The 20,425-nt window shown below is 42.6% G+C and overlaps 1 protein-coding gene across 8 annotated transcripts in view; it reads left to right on the top strand.

Annotated features, from left to right (window-relative positions):
* SMARCA2 (SWI/SNF related, matrix associated, actin dependent regulator of chromatin, subfamily a, member 2) overlaps positions 1-18,888 on the top strand; it is a 181,196-nt gene extending 162,308 nt beyond the window's left edge. For all 8 annotated transcript variants that reach the window (XM_047701031.1, XM_047701024.1, XM_047701029.1 and 5 more), the window contains 2 exons: positions 16,783-16,925; positions 17,940-18,888. In XM_047701031.1, the coding sequence (XP_047556987.1) occupies positions 16,783-16,925; positions 17,940-17,975 (179 nt within the window). In that variant the 3' untranslated portion in view covers positions 17,976-18,888. The remainder of the gene's footprint in view (positions 1-16,782; positions 16,926-17,939) is intronic.
* The last annotated feature ends 1,537 nt before the right edge of the window (positions 18,889-20,425 follow it).

The following is a 20,425-nucleotide window of genomic DNA, read 5'->3' as shown; positions in this document are numbered from 1 at the left end:
TCCTCAGTGTGCCCTCAGAGAAAAGCAGTCAATCCTTTCCATCTCCCTGGTCTCCGGCCGCGCTCTGAGCTTACCCGGCCTGTGACTGAGCATTTCTGTCTCTGGCGCACGGCCCCATTTGGAGTCTCCAGACGCGGCAGATTTCTGCAGCGCAGTCCTGTGCCGCTCCTCCCAGAGGAAGGAAGGAAGGAGACTCCCCAGATCTGCCACCTGTGGCATCCCTGCTTGAAGAGCAGTGGCCCGACTGTGCCACGGATCACAGTTTAAGATAACCGCAAGCTGAGAGCCCACTCCTCAGCTCCGTCTCCACAGTGAGCTACCCTGCTCTGATACCTGGGGGCTCTGCCACACTCAGACACCCCCGATCTTTCTGTGACCCTGTGGGTCCTGAGACCACACTGTCCCCGTGAGGGCTCCATCCCTGCTTAGCCTCTGGAGTGATGTCCCTCAATGGAGCAGACTCCTAAAAGTTTTGATTTTGTGCTCTGCTGCTCCACTGCTTACCGGGAGTGGGCCCTTCCCCCTGTGGTTTATCTTCCCACTCGTTTCGGATTCACTTCTCTGCACATCCTACCTTCCCAAGAGTGGTCAATGTTCTGTTCCTAGAATTGCTGCTCTTCTTCTGTTCTCTCTCCTATTGAGTTTGTAGGTGTCGAGAATGGTTTGATAACTATCGAGCTGAACTCCTGGGACCCGATGATATTTAGGTCTCCTACTCCACCATCTTGCTGACTTATTTCATGTGGTGTGATAGTCTAGCTCCATCCGTGTTGCTGCAAATGGCTTCGTTCTTTTTATGGCTGCGTAATATTATATTGTGTGTGTGTGTGTGTGTGTGTGTGTGTGTGTGTGTGTGTGTATCACATCATCTTTATCCATTCAAAAATTTTGCACCCTAGATCTCTTCTGTCTTAGCTTCATTCCATCTCTGCTTGATAATTCTTGTATTTATACAAGGTTAAGGCTGCCTTCAAAACTCAAAACTTTCCTACCTAATTACATCCTCACCCCGTACCTCTTCTCCAGGTAATTAATCCCAGTGGTTTACAGTCTGCTATGTGAAACAGTACAGATACACTTCAAACTTGTTTTATTAGGTTTGTTCCTTATTACATATTGAGTACAGACAACTTGGAAAATATTTTTTCTTAAGAAAGGACCATTTGTAATTCCATTACTTGGTATACATTTAACATTTTGAGAATTTGCCTTCCAGTTTTTTCTCTACCTATTTTCTTTGTAAGAGCACAGCACACTGTTTCGTAGCCTAATTTTTCTATTTTATGAACATTTTCCCATAGCAGTGAGTGCCTTCAGACAGCAGTATGTGTTACCATTCATTATTGAGTCCAAGAAACCGATCAGTCTTACTGTAAATACTCCCCCTGAAAATGTCTACCCCTGATTCACTGCAGACGTTTTTCAAACATTAGACACAGGAGTCCTGCCCCCAGCCTGGAGTTTTGATCTCTGTCAGTACTGTGATGAGTGTCTGTGTCCCCACACCCACATCTGTTCTTGGTGTCCGTCTTTTCAGTGAGTCTGCCTTTTATTAATTTTATCTTCTCTAATTCCATACGGTTATTCCCCAGTTCTGATAACCCAGCATTTGATGCCTTAGCTCTACCTAAGGGACCTCAATGAGATCCTTCCTTCCTTTACAGCCACATCTCTAATCCGCTTTCACAGAGCTGCCCTCTCACCCCTCGAGGTTTAGTTTCTTTCTCTGAGCTCTCCTGAGACTTGGTGTGTGAGCTTTCTGGGGCCGCTGTCACAAACCAGCACAACCAGCACAAATTTGGGTTGGATTAAACAACTCCTATTTACTACCTCACAAATCTGTAGGTCCCTGGGTGCTGTGGGTCCATCTAGAGGCTGAAGGCGAGAACATTGTACTCACGCTGCCTCTCTCTGACCCTATTTTCTGCCTCTCCTTCCACTTTTTCTTGTTAAAACTGAGGGTATAAGTGACATGTTAGTTTCAGGTGTACAACATACTGGTCGTTGTATTTATTGTAAAATGATCACAGTAAATCTGATGGAGTGGCATCACCACAAACAGTTACACATGTTTTCTTTTGCCAGGATCCTAGATCTCCTTTCTTAGCAACTATCACATACACAGTGTTACTAACTGTAGTTACCACGCGCTACCATAACCCACCAGACTTACTGATTTTCTACCTAGAAGTGCCTTTTGACCCTCTTCACTCACCCTCCAACCCCACCTCTGGCAACCAGCTTCAGGGTTTGGGTTCTTGGTGGGTTTTTTTTGTTTTATTTGTAAGAATTCACATTTAAGTAAGATCATATGGGTATTTATCTTGCTCATTTCACATAGTATAATGTCCTCTGGGTCCATCCACGTTGCCACAAATGGCAGGATTTCATTGTTTTTAGGGCTGAATAATATTCTACCACTCACCCAGACACCTCCCCCACCTTTGCCATTTTCTTTATTCACAGTGAGGATTTCGTTGTTTTCAAATCCAGACTGTGAGTAATGCTGCAGTGAACACGGGGGTTTACATATCTTTTTAATTTAGTAGTATTTTCTTCATGGAAACACCCACACTTGGAATTGATGGGTAATATACTTTAATTTTTGAGGACCCTCTACACTGTTTTCCATGGTGGCTGCACAAATTTACATCTCCACCAGCATTGTTCAAGGGCCCCCTCTTCTCCACATCCTCACCAGCACTCTTGCTTTTGGTCTTCTTGACTCCAGCCATTTTCACAGGGGCGAGGTGAGGCCTCATTGTGGATTTGATCTCCCATTTCCCTGATGATGAGAGATGTTGAACATCTTTTTCTGTACTTGTTGGCCATCTATATATATCTTTGGGAAAGTGTCTGTCTAAATTCTTGGGCCCCCCCCTTTTTTTTAAAGATTTTTATTTATTTATTTGACAGACAGATCACATAGGCAGAGAGGCAGAGAGAGAGGAGGAAGCAGGCTCCCAGCTGAGCAGAAAGCCCGATGTGGGGCTCGATTCCAGGACCCTGAGATCATGACCTGAGATAAGGCAGAGGCTTTAACCCATGGAGCCACCCAGGCGCCCCGCTCCTTGGCCCCTTTTTTAAATTGGATTGTTTTGCTATTGAGTTGTAGGAGACCTTTATCGATTGTGAGTATTAACTTCTTAACAGAGATGATTTGCAGGTTTTGTTTTCTTTTCCTCCCATTCGGTAGTTGCTTTTTCGTTTTGTGGATGGTTTCCTTTGTTGTGTAGAAGCTTTTTCATATCATATAGTCACACTTGTTTATTTTTGCTTTTGCTAGCAATAATTTTTCAGAGCAGACACCTAAGTCAAGACCAATGTCAAGGATCTCACTGCTTGTTTTCTTCTAGGAATCTTATGGTTTCGGATCATATGCCCAAGTCTTTAGTCCATATTAAAATAATTCTTGTTATGTGTAAGGTAGTGGTCCAGTTTAATTTTTTTGCATGTGGCTGTCCTGTTTTCCCAGTACCACTTACTGAAGAAACTGTCCCTTCACCATGGTATGTTCATGGCTCTGTTGTAAATTGATCATGTGTGTGCTTTACTTCTAGGCTCTCTATTCTGTTTCACTGATCTATGTGTGTATTTTTAATGCCAGTACCATACTGTTTTGATTGCTGTAAGTTTGTAATATAGTTTGAAATCAGTGAATGTGGTACCTCCAGCTTTGCTCTGTCTCAAAATTGCTTTGGCTACTCTGGATCTTTTGTGGTTTCACACAGATTCTAGGGGATTGTTTCTTTGATTTCTGTGAAAAATCCCATTGGAATTTTGATAGATTGCATTGAACCTACAGGTTGCTCTGGGTAGTATGGACATATTAACAATGCTGTTTCTTCCAGTTGATAGCACTATTACTTTTTCCATTTCTCTGTGTATGCTTCACTTTGTTTCATTTAATACCTGATAGTTTTTGGTGTACAGGTCTTTCACCTGCATGGTTAAATTTATTCCTAGGTATTTTATTCTTTGGGAAGCAACTGTAAGTGGAATCGTTTTCTTAATTTTTCTCGTAGCTTGTTATTAGCATACAGAAAGATTGTGGTATACTGATTTTGTATCCTTCCACTGAATTCTTTGATTAGCTCTAACGTATTTTGAAGTCATTAAGGTTTTCAGTATCTAGTAAGATCTACAAGGAGTGGCAATTTTTCTTCATCCTTTCCAGCATGGGTGCCTTTTCTGTTTCTTGCCTAACTTCTCAGGGTAGGACTTACAATACTGTGTTGGATGAAAGTGGCAAGAGTGGGCATCCTTGTTTTTGATCCCGATCTTAGTATCAGCTGTGAGCTTGTCACATACAGCCTTTAGTATGTTGCGGTAGTGTCCCTCTATATGTACTTTGTTGAGAGTTTCTGTCGTAAATGGATGTTGGATTTTGTTAAATGATTTTTCCAAATCTATTGAGATGATCATGATTTTTATCCTTTCTTTGTTCAGTTAATGTGTTGTATCATGTTGGTTGTCTTACGGATTTAAACCATCCTTGCATGCCTGGAATAAATCCCTCTCTTTTTCCTTAAGATTTTATTTATTTTTAAGTAATCTTTATATCCAACAGGGGGCTCACACTTACAATCCCGAGATCAAGAGTCATATGCTCTACTGACTGAGCCAGCCAGGCGCCCTGGGATGATGACTGATTTGATCTTCTTACACAATAATTGATCTGTTCATATTTTCTCTCTTTTTATGATTCAGTCTTCGTAGGTTGTATATTCCTAGGAATTTATTTCTTCTAAGTTGTCCTATTTGTTGCCATATTAATTGTTCATAGAAGTCTCATAAGCTCCTTTGTGTTTCAGTGGTATCAGTTGTAACTTCTCTTTCATTTCGATTGTGCAGCCTTTTCTTCTTGGTGAGTGTAGCCAAAGGTTTGTCAGTTTTGTTGGTTTTCAAAGAAACAGCTTTTAGTTTCACTGATCTTTATCTTTTTACACTCTTGTTCATTTATTTCTCCTCTGATCTTTATTATCTTATTCTTTTTACTAACTTTGGACTTGGTTTGTCCTTCTAGTCCCTTGAGGTGTAAAAATAGGTTGTTTGAGATTTTTCTTCTTTCTCAGTGTAGCCTCTTAGAAGCGTTTTTGCAGTGTAAGTTTTGGTATGCTGTGTTTTCATTTTCATTTCATCAGTGTATTTTTTTATTTCTCCTTTGATTTTGTTGTTGTTGTTGTTGTTGACCCATAGGTTGTTCAGTAACATTGTTTAATCTCCACATTTTAATGTGTCAGTTTTCTTCTTAAAATTAGTTTCTGTTTTCATACCATTGTGGTCAGAAAAGATGCTTTCTATTTCTGTCTTCTTAAGTTTATTCAGATTAGCTTTATGGCCTTATGTATGACTTATCCTGGAGATTGTTCCATGGGCACTTAAGAAAAATGTGTATTCTGTTGTTTTTGGATGAAATGGTCTGTATGTATCTGTTAAGGCCCTCTGATCCAACATGTCACTTAAGACCTATGTTTCCATATTGCTTTTCTGTCTGGTTGAACTCTCCATTGATGTCATTGGATGTAGTAAAGTCATGTGCTTTAAAATTTGTTTCTTTCTTTAGGTCCATTAATATTTGCTTGATGTATGTAGGTGTGCCTATGATGGGTTCAGTAATATTCACAATGTTATATCCTCTTGGTGGATGGACCCCTGCATCATTATGTAATGCTCATGTTCTTATTCCAATCTTCTTTAAAAGTGTATTTTCCCTGATAGAACTATAGCTACCCCAGCTTTGTTTGAGTTTTGATTTGTATGGACTTTCTCCATCCCATCACTCTTAGTCTGTGTTTCTTTAGATCTGAATTCTTTTGTAGGGAGCATATAGATGGATCTTTTTATTGAAGTATCATTGACATACTATATCCTCTTAGTTTCAGGTGTACATCATAGTGATTTGATATTTTCAAGTATTACAAACTGGTCTAGTTACTATCTGAATCCATAAAAAGTTATTACAGTATTATTGGCTGTATTCCCTATGCTGTCCATTATATGTCCAAGACTTTATCTTATAAATCAAGGTTTGTGAAGTCCCTTTCACAACACCTCCCCTCTCTGGTAATCAATCATTTCCCTCCTGTATCTATCATCTATTTTATCCATTTGTTTGTTTTCTTTTCTAGATTTCATACTTAAGAGAAATTGCATGGTATTTGCCTTTCTCTGCCTGAGTTATTTCACTTAGCATAATATCCTCTCAATCTATCCATGTGGTAGCAAATGGCAAGATTTCATTCTTTTTTGTGGCTGAGTACTATTTCATTGTGTATATAGATCACATCTTTATCCATTCCTCTATTGGTAGATCTTGGGTCACTTCCATATCTTGGCTGTTGTAAAGAACGCAGAAATGAACAGAGGGTACATCTATCTCTTTGAATTAATGTTTTCCTTTTTCAGATAAATGCCCAGAAGTGGCACTGATGCATCATGTGGTAGTACTATTTTTAATTTTTTCAAGAATCTCCATTCTGTTTTCGCTAGTGTCTGCACAAATATACATACCCACCAACAGGGCATGAGTGTTCCTTTTTCTTTCACATCCTCACCAATAGTTACTTCTCTTTTTAATTGCCAGTCTGACAGGTGTGAGGTGCTTTCTCATTGTGGTTTTGGTTTATATTTCCCTCTTGGTGAGTGATGTTGAGCCTCTTTTCATGTTGCTGTTGGCTGGCATCTTTGGGAAATGTCTATTCAAGTCTTCTGCCCATTTTTTCATTGGGCTCTGTCTGATATTAAATTTTGTGAGTTCTTTACATATTTTGGATATTAACCCCTCACTGGATGTGTAATTTGCAAATATCATTAACATTCAGTAGGTACCAGGTGCCCAATAGGGGCACCTGGGTGACTCAGTGGGTTAAAGCCTCTGTCTTCAGCTCAGGTTATGATCTTAGGGTCCTGGGATCTAGCCCCACATTGGGCTCTCTGTTTTCAGGGAGCCTGATTCCCCCTGCCCTCTGCCTGCCTCTATGTCTACTTGTGATCTCTGCCTGTCAAATAAATAAAATCTTAAAAAAAAAATTCAGTAGGTTCTTTTCATTTTGTTGATGGTTGCAGTGTACAAAAGTTTTTTAGTTTGACCTAGTCCCTTTAGTTTAGCTTTTGTTGCCCTTGCCTGACGAAACTAGTACCAAAAAAATGCTGAAACTAGCATCAATGAGCTTACTGTGTGTTTTCTTAGAGGACTTTTATGGTTTCAGGTCTCACATTTAACCTTTTTGTTGTCTTTTGAATTTATTTTGTATTTGGTATAAGACAAAGGTCCAGTTTCACTTTTTTGCATGTAGCTGTCCAGTCTACCCAGCACCATTTATTGAAGAGACTGTCTTTTCCCCATTATATAGTCTTCCTCTTTTGACCATATAAGCATAGGTTTATTTCTAAGTTCTCATCCTGTTCCATTGATCTATGTGTCTGTTTTTGTGCTGGTACCATACTGTTTTCATTACTGTAGACTTGTAGTGTAGTTTGAGATCAGGGAGCTTGCTACCTCTGGCTTTGTTCTTTCTCAAGATTGCTTTGCTTTGGCTATTTGATGTCCTTTGCGGTCCATACAAATTTTAGGACTTTTTTGTTCTAGTTTTCTGGGAAAATGCCATTCATGTTCTTACGGGGATGGTATTGAATCTTTAGATTGCAGTGGACAGTATGGACATTTTAATAATACTAAGCTTTCTAATCCCTGAGCATGGTATATCTTTCCATTATTTGTGTCATCTTCAGTTTCTCTCATCAATGTCTTAGAGTTTTCAGAGCACCGATCTTTCATCTATGGTTAAATTCCTCCCTAGGTATTCTTACATCTTTGGTGCAGTCACAAGTAGGACTGTTCTCTAGATTTCTCTGATAGCTCATTAGTCCTATAAGGGAACAAAATATTTCTGTGTTAATTTTGTAACCTGCTACTTGGCCAAATTCATTTATTCGTTCTAATAGTGTTTTGGTGGAGTGTTTAGGTTTTGCTATATATAGCATCATGCCCTCTATCAATAGTGACGGTTTTATTTATTATTCTTCAATAACTGCTCTGGCTAGGACTTCCAATACTGTGTTGAATAAAAGTGGCAAAAGCAGGCATCCTTGGCTTGTTGCTGATCCCCGGGGAAGAGCTCTCAGTTTTTCAGTATTTGAATATGTTGTTGCCTGTGGGTTTTTGTAAATGGTCTTCATTATGTTGAAGTATGTTTCCTCTACACCTCCTTTAAGAATCTTTATCATAAATGGCTGTTGAATTTTATCAGATGTATTTTCAGCATCTACTGAGATATGTTCATCCTTCACTATGCTAATGTGGTATAGCACATTGTTTTGTGGATTTGAACCACCCTGCCTCCTTGAAATAAATCCCACTTGACTGTGGCATGTGACCTTTTCATGCATTGTTGAATTCAGTTTGCTAACATTTTCTTCAGAACTTTTGCATCTGTTTCTTTCACATATATTGGCCTGTATTTTCTTTTCTTGTGCTGTGTCTGTGTGGTATCAAGGTACTGCTGCCCTTGTTAAATGAATTTGAAAACATTCTTTAATTTTTGGAATAAATGGAGAAGGATGGGTTATAACTGTTCAGTGGTTGGTAGAATTCACCTGTGGAACTTTCTGGCCCTGGACTTTGTGGGGTTTTTAATTACTGATTCAATTCTATTACTTGGACTTGTTCTATTCAGATTTTCTACTTCTTCATAATGAAGCCTTGGAAGATCGTTTCTAGGAATTGATCCTTTTTTTTTCTGTTTTCCAGTTTGTTGGCATATAGTTGTTTACAGTAGTTGCTTATGCTCCTTTGCATTTCTGATTTTATTTAAGCCCTCTTTTGATGAATCTGGCCAGAGGTTTATCCATTTTGTTTATCATTTCAAAAAATGAACTTTTAGTTAAATTGATGCATTCTATTTTTTTTTTTTTTTTTTAGCCACAATTTCTCTAATTTCCCAACTTCTTTCCTTTCTTCCCCTAACCTTGGGCTATATTTTTCTAGTTGCTTATTTATTTGGGATTCTTCTTGTTTCTTGTGGTAGGCTTGTGTTGCTGTGAACCTCCATCTTAGAACTGCTTATGTTGCATACACAGATTTTGAAACCTTGCATTTCTGATTTTCATTTGTGCAAGAGATTTTATTTCCTTTTTGATTTCTTTGTTGACTCACAGGTTTCTCAGAATGTTTAGAATCTACATCTTTGTGTTTTTTCCCGTTTCCTTCTTGAGATTTCTAGTTTCATACTTTTGTAGTTAAAAATAAAAGGTGCTTTCCATGATTCCATTCTTCTAAGATGTTTTGAGAAATGTTCTGTGGCCCAACATGTTATCATGTTGCATGTGCCCTTGAGAAGAATGTACCTTCTCCCATTTTTGGATGGAATGTTCTCTAAACATGTGTTAACTTTGTGATCTCATGTGTCATGTAAGGCCATTAACTGGTGTAAACGAGATTCTGAGGTCCCCTACTTTTCTTGTGGTACTGTCCTTTTCTTCCTTTATATCCTTTAATATTTGCTTCATGTATTTAGGTGTTCTATATTGGGTGCATGAATATTTATGAGTGTTCTGTCTCCTGGATTGACCTCTTTATCGTCATGTAGTGCCTTTCTTTTCCCTCTTGGTATAGTCTTCGTTTAAGTCTATTTGGTCTGATCTACCTGTTGCTGCTCCCAGTTTGGACTTGCTTGGAGTATTTTGTTTTCCATCCCTTCTCTCTCAGCCTGTGTGGCTGTAGAGCTGGAGAAAGTCTCTGGTAGGCAGCAGAGAGTAGGCTCTTGTTTCTGTTGATCCAGTCAGTCAACACATCTTTTGATTGCCCCCTTTAGCCCATTTATGTTTAATTTTTTTAAATTAATTTTTTATTAACATAATTTATTATTTGTTTCAGGGATACAGGTCTGTGAATCATCAGTCTTACACAATTCACGGCACTCACCATAGCACATACCCTCCCCAATATCCATCACCTAGCCACCCCATACCTCCCATCCCCTTCCACTCTAGCAACCCTGTTTCTTTCCTGAGATTAATAGTGTCTTAAGGTTTTTCTCCCTCCCCAGTCCCATCTTGTTTCATTTTTCCCTCCCTTATCCCTACGAACCCCTGCCTTGCCTCTCAAATTCCTCATATCAGGGAGATCATATGATAATTGTCTTTCTTTGATTGACTTATTTCACTTTGCATAATACCCTCTAGTTCCATCCATGTCATTGCAAATGGTAAGATTTCATTTCTTTTGATGGCTGCATAGTATTCCATTTATACATATACCCCATCTTCTTTATCCATTCATCTGTTGATGGACATCTAGGTTCTTTCCATAGTTTGGCAATTGTGGACATTGCTGTTGTAAACATTCAGGTGCACGTGCCCCTTCGGATCACTGTGTTTGTATCTTTAGGGTAAATACCCAGTAGTGCAATTGCTGGGTCATAGGGTAGTTCTATTTTCAACTTATTGAGGAACCTCCATACTGTTTTCCAGAGTGGTCGCACCAGCTTGCATTCCTACCAACAGTGTAGGAGGGTCCTCCTTTCTCTGCATCCTCGCCAGCATCTGTCATTTCCTGACTTGTTAATTTTAGCCATTCTGACTGGTATGAGGTGATATCTCACTGTGGTTTCGATTTGTATTTTCCTGATGCCGAGTGATGTGGAGCACTTTTTCATGTGTCCGTTGGCCATCTGGATGTCTTCTTTGCAGAAATGTCTGTTCATGTCTTCTGCCCATTTCTTGATTGGATTCTTTGTTCTTTGGGTGTTGAGTTTGATGAGTTCTATCTAGATTTTGGATACTAGCCCTTTACCTGATACGTCATTTGCAAATATCTTCTCCCATTCTGTCAGTTGTCTTTTGATTTTGTTGACTGTTTCCTTTGCTGTGCAAAAGCTTTTGATCTTGATGAAGTCCCAATAGTTCATTTTCGCCCTTGCTTCCCTTGCCTTTGGCGATGTTTCTAAGAAGAAGTTGCTGCGGCTGAGGTCGAAGAGGTTGCTGCCCGTGTTCTCCTCAGGGATTTTGATGGATTCCTTGATCACATTGAGGTCTTTCATCCATTTGGAGTCTGTTTTTGTGTGTGGTGTCAGGAAATGGTCCAGTTTCATTCTTCTGCTTGTGGCTGTCCAATTTTCCTGACACCATTTGTTGAAGAGGCTGTCTTTGTTCCACTGGCCGTTCTTTCCTGCTTTGTCCAAGATTAGTTGACCTTAGAGTTGAGGATCCATTTCTGGGCTCTCTATTCTGTTCCATTGATCTATGTGTCTGTTTTTGTGCCAGTACCATGCTGTCTTGATGATGACAGCTTTGTAATGAGCCTGAAGTCTGGAATTTGGAGTACAGAAAGGAAGCAGCAGAGGTCCTGGTTCAACTTTGGTTTTTTCAACCTTCCTCTGGCTATTCAGGGTCTTTTCTGGTTCCATATAAATTTTAGGATTATGTCTTCCATTTCTTTGAAAAAACTTGGTGGTATTTTGGTAGGGATTGCATTAAATGTGTAGACTGCTTTAGGTAGCATAGACATTTTCACAATAGTTGTTCTTCCAATCCATGAGCATGGAACATTTTTCCATTTCTTTGTGTCTTCCTCAGTTTCTTCCATGAGTACTTTATAGTTTTCTGAGTACAGATTCTTTGCTTCTTTGGTATCTTACAGCTTGGGGTGTAATTGTGAATGGGATTGACTCTTTAATCTTTCTTCTGTCTTGCTGTTGGAGTATAGAATGCAACTGATTTCTGTGCATTGATGTTACATCCTGAACACTTTACTGAATTCCTGTACAAGTTCTAGCAGATTTGGAGGGGAGTCTTTTGGGTTTTCCACATGAAGTATATCATCTGCAAAGAGTGAGAGTTTGGCTGCTTCTTTGCTGATTCGTATGTGTTTTCTTTCTTTTTGTTGTCTGATTGCCGAGGTTAGGACTTCTAGTACTATGTTGAATAGCAGTGGTGATAACGGACATCCCTGCTGTGTTCCTGACCTTAGCGGAAAAGCTCTGTTTTTCTCCATTAAGAATGATATTCGCTGTGGGTTTTTCATCAAGACGGCCTTGATGATATTGAGGTAGGTGCCCTCTATCCCTACACTGTGAAGAGTTTTGATCAAGAAAGGATGCTGTACTTCATCAGATGCTTTTTCAGCATCTATTGAGAGTGTCCTATGGTTCTTGTTCTCTCTTTTATCAATGTATTGCATCCCACTGATTGATTTGCAGATGCTGAACCAACCTGCAGCCTAGGTACTCTTGATAGCTCTATGATGATTGCCATATTGTTAATTGCTTTCTAGAGTTTTTGTGGTTCCTCTCTGCACCTTTCTTCTCTTACATCCCTTCATCTGTGGTTTCTTGACTCTGTTTAGTGGTCTCTGTAGTTCTCTTGATTTTCTATGTATTGACTGTAGGCTTTCACTTTGTGTGGCCAGGAGACTTTTATAATACAGTCTACTTTAAGTTTATAATAGCTTAAGTTTTAACATATTTCTAAAGTTCTACATTTTTTATCTCCCCTCTGCACCATTTAGGATTTTTTTGGAAAGGTTTATTTATTTGAGAGGCAGAGCGAGAACACAAACAGGGAGAGGGGCAGAGGGAGAAGCAGACTCCCTGCTGAGCAGGGAGCCTGACGTGGGACTCAATCCCAGGACTCTGGGATCATGACCTGAGTCAAAGGCAGATGCTTAACTGACTGAGCCGCCCAGTCACCTCTCCACATTTTGTGTTTTCAGCGTCACATTTAAATCCCTTTATCTTATGTATATACTGGTGTATCTCAACTAATTACTGTCGTTATAGTTACTTGTATCATTTTTTATCTTTTAACCTTCATACCAACTTAACTTACAAGTGATCAGTTTACTACATTTCCTATATATTTACCAGTGAGATTTATTATTTGCACCTTCTGTTTTTAGCCAAAAATGTCCCTGTAACACTTCTTAAGCAGGCCTGTTTGGTGTCGATGAGCTTTACTTGGTGCTTGTCTGGAAAACATTTTTCTCTCTCCGGTTCTCAATATTAAACTCACCCAGCTCAGTGTTCCTGGTTGGCCTTTTTTTTTTTTTCCTTTTCCTTTGAGCCCTTTGCATGTATCTGCCACTCCCTTCTGTGGTAGAAAGTCTGCTGAAAACTTTGCTGCTACTCTGAGGGGGTTTCCATTTTATTTTTCATGCCCCCCCCCCGGTTGGGTTTCGGTCGGTCTTCTGTGGAACTCCCCTCATGGAGCTTGCCCTTCTGGCACTGCATACTGGAGTTCCGTCCGTGACCTTTATTGGCTGCTGTCGGGTATTCTCCGCCTCTTTGTGGAAGTTCTCACAATGTTCATCCATCCTCCTACCCCGTTCAGTGAGCACTTTTATGGCCATTATTTATTTTCAATTCCTCTTCTGACAAAGTCCTCAAGAACATGGCAGTAAAGGGTATCCCTAACTGAGGTTTCACCTTCCTCTTTCATTTGGAACGCAGTCCTGCTTCTCTTTTCCTTGACTCGGCGTTGGTTTCGATGTATTACATCATCACTTCTCTGACTCTTGATGGAGTAGCCTCTGAGTGGAGATGAAACTTCTTCACCCCAGCCTCCTGGCTGGCTCGCTCACCTTCGTGATGGTCCAGGCAGCCCATTTTTAGGGGTTTCTTGTAGTTAAGATTGTGCCAAGGACCAGTCTCAAAGGAGAGGATCTCCGTGAGCATCGTGGTTCAGGCACTTAAATGCCAGCCCCTCAGGCAGCAACCTGTCAGGTAGGTAACCCTACAGCGTGCCGTTGGGTCACAAGTCGAAGCCTGCTGGCCCCCAGGGCCGGGCGACCTCGAGACGGCCCCTGGTTGGCACTCATGGAAACCCAGGGTGCTAGAACGGTCTGAAAACTACCCTTTGAGAGACACATTCTGATGTGTGGCAGATTAAGAGCTCAAAGATAGCGCCCCCCCCCCCCCCCCCGCAAGGTCACAGGAAAGGGTTACTGTCTGTCCTTAGCTGGATGTGTGTGTTTCTTTAGAAGCTTGTCCCTCAGACCGTCCCTGGGAAGGTAAGCTGAGAGGTCTCTGTCACTGAAAGACTGGCGTTCTTGGACTCCCGGCTTTCGTTGTGCCCTGAGGGGGTGGTAGCTGCTAAAATTGGGGTACCGGAGGAGCGTACAATCTCCTTTCCAGGAAGTAAACAGGTATGAGGTAGGGGGAAAGTGCAAAGATCCCTCCATCCCTAGAGAGCACCCCAGCAGGCCTTCAAATGTGGGTCCACCTTTGGGGTGATGCTTAAGAAGCCTCTTTTACTGGAAGTCTGGGTGCTGCTCGGTCATTGCCTCTGTCCTGAGTCCTGGGGCAAGAGACCCATTTCTCAGCTCCCTGAAGCCTGTGGGGTTCTTACACAGGCAACCCATGGTGGTCAAAGCTAGATGTTCCAGAGACTCCTGTCTCAGATGCCAGTCTTAAAAGTTGGGGTGCACAGTGTGGGGGTCAAACCCTTCACTTCTTGGGGAGAGTCTCCACGTTTTGAGTTCCCTCCTGGTCTTGGATCACCATCCCAGGGGTGGGGTTTATGGTGAGTGTCTAAGCCTCTCCTACTGGTTGGCTGGGTTTTCCTTACTTACCTGCCCGAGGGCAGTCACTCAGGTCGTGTCTGGGTTTTGTCACCTGAGGAAATTGTTCTACTTGTGGCTGGGGATGGGCGTTTCCTTGGGAGGTGAGGTCAGAATGTTCCTTTGCTCCCATCTTGAACCAGGACCTCTGCTGCTTCCTTTCTTACAACTCGGGGTTCACGTGGGCTGTCTGGGATTAACTCCCCTTCTCAAGGTCAGCTGCTCCACAGCCTTCCCCCTTTGGCCGTGTCATGTCACATTTGGGGGATGAAGACAGGGACCGTTTTTCTGCCTGCCAGCCTTGGTAATTAATTAGCCCTTTTCATGGCTCCGTCAGGGTGGGATCATAAAGACTTGGGACGCTGTGTACAGTGTCCCTCTGCTGGTCCAGTCTCTCACCTGCATGAGCCTGGCAGCCTATCGGGTGGGTTTGTGGAAGTCCGTGTCCGTGGACTCAGCCTGGTAGTTTACCAGCTCACACTCCAGGTGTAATTAAATAATCTACTTGGAGAGACATTTTCTTACCTTTTCTGCCAGTCTTCTGCCCTTTTCCACCTTGCATGGATTTTTCTGTTCTCCTAATGGCAGGAAGTGCTCCTCCTGTAGATACACACTGCATTTTTTTCTATTCATCAAGATTTTTTTAAGAGGCCTTTATAGCTTTATGCATTTCTAGGAATAGGTCGTCCTTTTCATCCCCCGTCTTTTCTTCTTTTCCCCCCATTACTCCACCCGAACAGCAGGCCCCTCTCTCGTAAGTCCATTCTGCAGCAGACATCTGGGGACAAGGGACCAAAGCCCGACGAGGAGTACTGTTTTGTGTACTCGGATTTGATGGCCTCTACCGTGTTTGGTGGGGACAGAGGGCATAGGCTGGCACTACGGTTCAGAGCAGCTCTGATCTCAACTGTGTTGTCAGCCTCTGTCTCCACAGAAAATTTCACTTTGGCAAATACTGTGGTGGGTTCCCCCACTTCACAAAAGTCTGAGAACCTCTCCTAAGTTTCCTTCTAGAGCTATGACTCCCTCCAGGGTAGGTCTATTTCTAGGCGCCTTGAGACCCAACAAACATGAAATTCCAGTATGACTGGTTGGAAAGAGAGCCCCACATGCTCCGTGACTTCCTCATCAAGTCCTAAAAATGGCATGCAGTGGTCACCTGTTCCAGAACAATGTGGCGGAACAGATTTTCCTTGTACCTGGGCTTTCACGCCTACCTCCATGGCCTTGCACGATGAGCTCTCCCCCGTGTTTGTATTCTCAGAATAGCCCTGTGAAGGTGGATAGGGGTGCTGTCTTGTGAAGGCTGATGGAACAGAACGCTTAGAAGTTTACCATATGGTTCTACTCACCATACCTCCCCCAAATCCTGCCAGATCTGTCAACAAAAGAGGTTTACAGCAGCTTTGCTTATTACATTGGTAAAAAAAAAAAAAAAAAAAGCTGGGAATTTGAGCAGCCATCACTAGCTGACCAGTTAAATCATTCATAGTGGACCCTTGGAGGTAGACTATTTCCAGGCCTTGGAAAGAATTGGGCAAATAGATACTAATGGATAGCAGTGCCCCCCCCACAGGTGAGTATAAAGGTAAGGATGGGTAACTGGGGCGTGCCTCCAGCAAGTGAATGACTGTGTACTGCCCTGGAATTCTTTATGTTCCCTAATTATGTAATTATAAACCGTAAATTGTTTGTTTCTGGAAATCATCCCCAGGAAGAGCAATCAGGAGGTACTAGAGGAGTGGAAGGAATGTGTTCACAATCATGTACCTTGACGTTTCGTACCTTTCTGTGCTGTTACTATTATTCAGTTTTCAAGTCAGCTGGAGTTATCTCCACAGTAACATTGGCCTTTAAAGAAAGAAAAGGCTTTATACTTACATGTACGTTGTCCCAACAAAATTCTACTGAATAAACACCCCCAACCCTCCACCAGCAAGAAAGGCAGCTCTGCTTCCCCTGTGTAGGAAGCCCCCTGCCCAACCCTTAAGCGACCACAAGCAGGACCCCATGCCGCTGCCTTGGCTCCTGGAGCGTGTTCTGGCGAACAGTGCGCGGTGTCCTGCTGACCGAGCTGTGTGTGTGAGCAGAGCGGGTGCTAGCTCAGCGAGTGTTCCAGGCGCTCTGGGGACCTTCGCTTTGTGCGCTGCAGCCTGACGGTCTTTTCACTCCCTGCGGAAGGACTTGCCTGCGATTCCTCCCTGCTCTTCCGTTTTTTGTCGTAGCCAAATCTGTTAAGGTGAAAATCAAGCTCAATAAGAAAGACGAGAAAGCCCGGGACAAAGGCAAAGGCAAGAAGAGGCCGAATCGGGGAAAAGCCAAGCCTGTCGTGAGTGATTTCGACAGTGACGAGGAGCAGGATGAAAATGTAAGTGCAGCGGCTTGGGCTGAAGCCCAGAAGCTCTCTCCCTCCGTCCCTGCCGTCTAACCGCTCTTTTATCCAGAAAGGGAAAGGTAGAGACTCGGGGAGATTTCATTCCTGAGGGCTGGGAGCCAAGCGGCATGATCTAGGACACAGAATTTCAAGCTTTTGGTTAGTGCCTGGCTCCAAAAATGAAAAACTACTCAGTTGAGTTTCCTCTTCTCCTTTCTTACGTTCCCACTGCTTACAAATACAGTTTTCTCGAAGGCTGCCTATTTTTAATCTCAGAAAAATTCAGGAGCAGGGATGGAACCAGGCCCTGAAACACTTGCCTTCCCTTGTGATGTCATCTTTAACACTCGTGGGGGCCCCCAAGGAGCGCTGTTACTTGCAACGTGTCACAGAAGCCCGGGCCCCGGTTAGGTGTGTTTGGCTCTTTGCGAACAGCAGAGGTTGGATTCAGACCCAAACAGTGTCCCAGATGTGGGTGACACATGCCAGCGGCCTCCATTATATTCCCTTTCCAGGAGACCTCAGGTTCCTCGTCACACACACCCCTCCTTCAGCGCACTGCCTTTTGGGTCTGATGAAAAACATGTGCGAACCCTTCATCAGCCTTCACCCTGGGCCCAGACTTTTTCAGATGCATTTAAAATGCTGTGTTTTCTTTCAAAGACTTACCTGTGCCTTGACATCAAATGCATGGTCCTTTTGACCTCTGGTGAATTTTCTAAACCCAGTGTGCTAAAAATAACAGTTGACCTTGACCTTCTTATACCAAGGCAGAAGAAAAGGAAACAGCGGCATAGATGGGGGGTATAGTGCTCTGGGATTCGCAGCAGAAGCTCCCCTTTGGACCTTGGATTTCTCTCAGGTGTCTTGCCACCTTGCCCCAGAATGTGGAGACGTGGGTTAACCCTTTCCAAAACGCCATTTCCGTTCTACTTTGCCTCTGGAGGGTCTATTACACCTTTTTCTTATGTGTGATTTCATGCATTTTTATCATATTTTAATTTTTAGGAACAGTCAGAAGCAAGTGGGACTGACGATGAGTGATCAGCGTGGGCCTTCCCCCACCCCACCCCACCTCGGTAGAACTGAACTCCTTCCTCCCTCTCTCATTTCTACCCAGTGCGTGCATTTGTCCTACGGGCACTGGGTTGTTTCTGTATCATCCTCATCTATCAACTAGCTTTAGGATCGTGCCCGACAAACATATGATATCATGGTGTAAAGACACAACACGCACAGACACGCGCACACACACACACACACAAATATTTGTAACATATTGTGACCAAATGGGCCTCAAAGATTCAAAGATTAAAACAGACAAAGCTTTTGATGGAAAATATGTGGGTGGATAGTATATTTCTATGGGTGGGTCTAATTTGGTAACGGTTTGACTGTGCCTGGTGTTACCACCTGTTCAGATGAAAAGTTTTTTTTTTTTTTAATTTTTTTGGTTTTTTGTTTGTTTTTTTTTAATTTTGTAGAACTGATAACCAGGAGAAGCCATTAAAAGCCACTGGTTATTTTATTTTTCATCAGGCAATTTTCAAGGTTTTAATTTGTTCGGTATTTTTTTTTTTACACTGTGGTACATATAAGCAACTTTACTAGGTGATAAATGTACAGTAGTTAGACTTCACCTGCATAGACATTTTTTCCATTTTATGCTCTACGATCTGAAAAAATGCTTTTTGAACTGTATAAGATTTATGTCTACTGTAAACATTGCTTAATTTTTTCTTTGCTCTTGATTTAAAAAAAGTTTTGTTGAAAACGCTATTGAATATTGCAATCTCTCTAGTGTATTGGATGGCTTCTTTTATCCACCTGATCTCCTACGTTACCGATGTGTATCGTCTCCTTCTCCCTAAAGTGTACTTAATCTTTGCTTTCTTTGCACAATGTCTTTGGTTGCAAGTCATAAGCCTGAGGCAAATAAAATTCCAGTAATTTCCAAGAATGTGGTGTTGGTGCTTTCCTAATAAAGAATTTAGCTCAACGAACTGCCTCCTGTTTTTTGAGTTCCAGGGGGTTGAAACCCTTGCCTGAGTGAAGGTCTCCTGCGGAGCGCTAGGTAGGCTCTGGCCATGGACTGCTTGGTCAGGGGCAGGGAGAAAACAAAAAGGAGAGAGCTGCTCTCCTGGGAAGAACCAGGCTTGTTGCAAAGGAGAAGAGTCCATCATCTCCACCACTAGGAGACATGTGGCCAGGGACCAAGCCATGCTAAACCCAGCTCAAACGTAATTAGGGCTTTAAAGTCTGTTTCTAGCCAGCCCATCTGTATGGGAATATAGATTTATCCTATGCTATAATATGGTATGGAACACATCTGTAGTAATAGCTTTTGATTTTGAAAGATTTCACGAGATCTCAAGGGAAGGACGAGTTCCGTGCACGCCTATGCTCTCCTACCAAGACAGAACCATGGTTACTACTTTGTCCCCCTCCCCTTTTCATGAAACCGTTTTGAAATTAAGTCCCAGCCGTCATAACACTTCACCCCTAAATACTTCAGCATGCTCCTCTGTACCATTTGATCCATCCCTCTGGCTTCCACAATCCTACTTTCATACCAGAGGGAATTAACAGGGTACCTGGGTAGCTGAGTTGGTTAAGCGACTGCCTTCAGCTCGGGTCGTGATCTCAGGGTCCTGGGATCGAGTCCCCCGTTGGGCTCTCTGCTCAGCGGGGGGCCTGCTTCCCCCTCTCTTTGCCTGAACTTTTTTAAGAGAGAGAGAGCGTGCACACAAGGCGGGGAATGAACAAGTTTCCTAGTCATGTTTATTATCGTAGTCATGTTTCCCCGATTGTCACAAAACTGTCTTGCATTTATTTGTTTTGAAAAGTTTTCAAAGAAGGTTAACACCTTCTTCCTTATGGAACTCATGACTCCAGGGACCAAAATGGAAAAGTTTTCTCTCTTCTCTAATAGAGTGATAAAAACCTTTCCTAGAATCGCCCGGGGAGAATGCCACAATTCTGGCTTTCCTAATGCCAAGTATTGCCAAGTCATCCTCCTCTGAGTCCTGCAGGAAATCAGACCCACACTATGTGCATCCTCCGGAGACACTCCCTGGTCCCTGGAAGTGTGAGCTCCCCTGTCTGCATTTCCACTTAGTCTGAGCATCACAGACTGGGCTGTTTCCTCCTACCCTTTGTAGAGTTTACCAGCCACAATGGGCTTGGCGCTTCCCCTGTAAAAGGGCGCTGGGTTAGTCTTTTATTGAAGGGTTTGGTTTCAGTTCCAAGAGAAGAGCCTTATCTCACCGCGAGCCTCCATTTCCTCTACCTCGTGTGCAAATCCGACTCTTTGCAGCCTGGGAGGCTCTGGTGCTCTAAAGGCATCCAAACCACTGCCTTCGTGGTTCAGGATCGCGACCGCGTTAGACTGTTCTCTGACTCCGTTTCCCCAGCTCCCACAGACCGGCGGGGCGGCGGGGAGGCAGGGAGAGGGAGCGCATGAGCCAGAAGCCAGCCATCCTGCCTGCACTGGG

The sequence above is a fragment of the Lutra lutra genome, chromosome 13, assembly GCF_902655055.1.
Source record: "Lutra lutra chromosome 13, mLutLut1.2, whole genome shotgun sequence".
NCBI classification, from domain to species: domain Eukaryota; kingdom Metazoa; phylum Chordata; class Mammalia; order Carnivora; family Mustelidae; genus Lutra; species Lutra lutra.
Note: the sequence above shows the minus strand (reverse complement) of the source record. Positions and strands in the feature narration are given on the sequence as shown.